The sequence below is a fragment of the Anomaloglossus baeobatrachus genome, chromosome 3, assembly GCF_048569485.1.
Source record: "Anomaloglossus baeobatrachus isolate aAnoBae1 chromosome 3, aAnoBae1.hap1, whole genome shotgun sequence".
Classification (NCBI taxonomy): domain Eukaryota; kingdom Metazoa; phylum Chordata; class Amphibia; order Anura; family Aromobatidae; genus Anomaloglossus; species Anomaloglossus baeobatrachus.
Genome location: NC_134355.1, coordinates 41,939,126 through 41,943,050, shown reverse-complemented (window position 1 = coordinate 41,943,050; position 3,925 = coordinate 41,939,126). Strand labels below are relative to the sequence as shown.

The window sequence follows — 3,925 nt, the reverse complement described above, 5'->3', positions numbered from 1 at the left end:
GTTTCCATAATTAACGATCCTTTTGTTTCCATGTTGTCTTTCAGCTCCTCCAGTTTAACCCTTTGGAGCGCCTGGGTGCCGGGGTCTCCGGTGTTGAAGATATCAAGTCTCATCCTTTCTTTAATGGTGTGGACTGGGAAGACTTTACTAGATGAATTTAGATTTGTACGGACCTTAGAAGAGCACGGTTCCTTATATTTTATGCACTGCTCATGTGAGAAAACCAAGACATTGGATCCATAGGAAAAGAGGATTGTGTATGTGTGGACCCCCACAGTTATTTTATACAGTGACCTCAAGAATCGCAATACTGGCCATGACCAATAACGGAGCAAGACATTTAATTCCCCCAAAAAGGAAGACACGAAAGGTCAATGATCCGTCCATGGAGGCCTGATATGCATGAAGAATGAATGTGTAGAGAATACATGGAGGATGGATTTAGCACAATGTGTTAGAGACAGCAGAGCTGAGTTTGCCATCTATAACATTATTATGTTTTTACATAATTGAAAAATAACTAACTTTTTTAAATTTTTGGCCTTTGCAAATGTATGAATCTTTGTAATACACTACATTACCTTATTTTGCTTTCTTTCTCTCCGAAACACCGTGTTAAAAGTGCTGTTTTACTTGCCTAGTTCATGCACTTTTAGAAGCTGCTTTTAGCTGCAGCTCCAGCAAGAAGCCCTTCCGTACGCCAACACTATACGCAAACACTCCCTCTCTGTTTATAAATAGTGTTTGTGGCTGAGAAAGCGAGATTATTCCTTAGTATTTGTATAAATAGTGTTTGAGCACTTATTCTTCCTATAACAGCAGATAAAAGCAGCTTCTAAAAGTTCACCATCTAGAAAGTTAAAACAACACTTCTATCATGTTGTTTGAGAGAGAAGGAATCAAAATAAGGTAATGGAGTACATGACAAACCTTGCTAATGCTGATCAATAGCGAAAAAAAAGTTACTTTTTTAATTTGCTGCATTGTTTTGCTTTAACTATTTCCAATTCCCCTGTTCTGGGCTACAAGCCTGATATAATGGGCATTACAAAGGGTGGCGTCTCATTTGGCGGGACACTGATGCATCATTTGTTACAAAACAGTTCCCCCAGAAAGCTACCTCAAAGACCCCCACCTAGCCATCCTATGCCCTCTGACTTATAGGGTTGCTACCATCAATTTGCAACATGGTTTTTTTTCCCTTTCTAAGGAGAGCTAATTTGTATACCCTTTTCCCCTTATTTGCATACCCTTTCCCCTAATTTGAATATACATTTTCCCTAATCTGCATACTTTTTTTCTCCAATTTGCAGACCAGGTTTCCCTTAATTTGAATATGCCAAATTTGCTTACCCATTTTCCCTAATTTCTATACCCCTTTTCCCCTTATTTGCATACTGTTTTCCCTAATTTGCCTACACTGTCCACTAATTTGCATACCTTTTTCCCTACTCTGCATACCCTTTTTTCCCCTAATTTGCATGATCTTTATTTGCATATCCTTTTCCCCTTATTTGCATACCCTGTGTGCCTAATTTGCTTACCTTTTTTCCCTAATTTTCCTACTGTTCTTTAATTTGCATACCCTTTCCCCTAATTTGCATGATCCTTATTTGTATACATATTTTCCCTACTTTGCATACCCTTTCCCCCTAATTTGCATACCATTTTTCCCTAATTTGCCTACACTGTCCTCTAATTTGCATACCATTTTTCCTTAATTTGCCTACACAGACGGTCCTCTAATTTGCATTCCTTTTTCCCTAATTTGCATACCCCTTTACCCTGGGGGCAGTGGCTGGTCTGCAGGACAGCTTTGCCAGCTGCAGTATAGGATTAGAAAAACATAGCGGGCATCTTACAGAAACAGCGCCCCCTTCCTCCAATGGTTGTTTCTAGTATTGCAGCTCCACAATGTTTTTTTTTTCTTTTTTTGCATTTTAAAGCAGCTCCGTTTTTCTCAAATTCTGTACTATCGCTTTAATTTTATTCCAAGAAGACAATTTTAAGTAATTTGTTACGACACCTCGATGGCCACTCATTGTCTGACCAGAGAAGACAAAATCCGCTTTTTACTGGTGGTCGGACCCTCCGCAATCACTGTAGTACCTGCAATATAAAAGGGGGCTACCCTGGAATTATAATTGATGGCTGATCGGGGCCGCGATCCCCCCACGATCATTATATCCGCTGCCCATTAAGATGGCAAATTCAGCTCTGCCGCATCTGTATGTAGCGATGGGGTTTTAAGAAAAATAATAATAAAATCTGTTGAATAATCTCACAATAAAGGCTTCTACCGGGCGATTCTGCCGCCTGCTGTCTCCATATTACACCGGCTCGCTCTTCCACCTTACACCAGAAACCTTTGGATGAACCGCTCAATGTCTCCTCTGCGTACGACAGGTTTGTCATCCTCCCTCCGTGTGCCCCTGATCCGCCGGCTCCTGTGTATCCGCTATCTGGCCATTAACGCCCCCCATTTCCATACATTTTCAGGTTCCATATGTCCAGAAATAGAGAATATTACGTTACGGGGAGGAAACTATTTGGCTCCATCGTCTTCTCTTCTGCTGAGCAATGTTATTTTTTTTTCATATAACTCCAGGTAGGAAACTGTCGGCAGATGATGTCTCCGATAAGTATGTGTATACAGTTTCTGCAAGGTTCATCTGCCGCATTCACTTTCTCCATATTCCAGACACATAGCGTTTGTGTACTTGTGTGCCTCGGGGTTCATTAGATATTCCTACAATCTGTGGTCGCCCTAGGAGTTCCCGAAGGAAAGAAGGAGAGAGTGCCGGTGACTGAGAAGAACGCGCCCCCCTACAGGGTCTATACAAGATCAGCATAAATCAGCAGCCAGTGTACGCCATACAATTATCTAATAAATATATGTGTGTGTATGTGTATATATATATATATATATATATATATATATATATATATATATATATATGTTATTCAATGGCTGCAAGCAGAGATCTAGTAAAGATTTCATAGAGTACAGGGCTGTGCAAAAGTATTAGGCAGGTGTGGAAAAAGGAGCTGCTTTAAAAATAAAAAATAAAATAGTAATTGCTTAATTTTATCAATTAACAAAATGCAAAAACAACAATAGCAAACAAAAACAAAACACAAGTCTAAAAATCGGAGTATTGGATCCGCTCACAGCTGCTTTGATGGGCCGATCGTAAGGTGGATGGATTTTGGATGAACCCTGATAATTTTTGCTGATTTGGCCAGCTATATAATATGCATAAACTGTAATCCGAACTATTCTGCAATAGCAGATATGGGGTCAAAAATGAGGCCTCTAATAGTGCTCTACTCCTCTCTCTCAATTGAGAATATGTGCATACTCTGATAATAAATCATGCGTCTAGGGGGAAACTGTATTGTCCACCCTTGGATATCATTTGTATTTTTCACCAAGAAATGAGTCCAAAATTATCTTCTTAATCTGTTCTGATACAGTCGGGGCTTAGTTTTTCTAATGCGGACATTTGAATTTATATAAAGAATAATATTTTGTCTGGCTGTAACCACCACTAGGGGGAGCCCACTGCATAATATTATTATTAGTTATTTATAGAGCACCAATGATTCCATGGTGCTGTACATGAGAAGGGGGTTACATACAGAACACATATACAAGTTTCAATAGATAGACTAGTACAGAGGGAAGAGGGCCCTGCCCTTGCGGGCTTACATTCTAAAGGATTTTGGGGAGGAAACAGTAGGTGGGGTGTAGGTCGGGCGGCAGCTCCGCACGGTGGTGGGGCGGTGGGGTCATTGAAGGTTATAGGCATTTCTGAACAGGTGGGTTTTCAGGTTCCGTTTGAAGTTTGCAAGTGTAGCAGATAGTCTGACGTGTTGAGGCAGCGAGTTCCAGGAGACTGGGGATGTTCGGGAGAAGTCTTGG

General features: G+C 40.5%; 1 protein-coding gene across 1 annotated transcript in view; it reads left to right on the top strand.

Annotated features, from left to right (window-relative positions):
- RPS6KC1 (ribosomal protein S6 kinase C1) overlaps positions 1–2,307 on the top strand; it is a 204,936-nt gene extending 202,629 nt beyond the window's left edge. The window contains exon 16 of the mRNA XM_075339143.1: positions 45–2,307. Within this exon, the coding sequence (XP_075195258.1) occupies positions 45–155 (111 nt within the window). The 3' untranslated portion in view covers positions 156–2,307. The remainder of the gene's footprint in view (positions 1–44) is intronic.
- Positions 2,308–3,925: the final 1,618 nt, after the last annotated feature.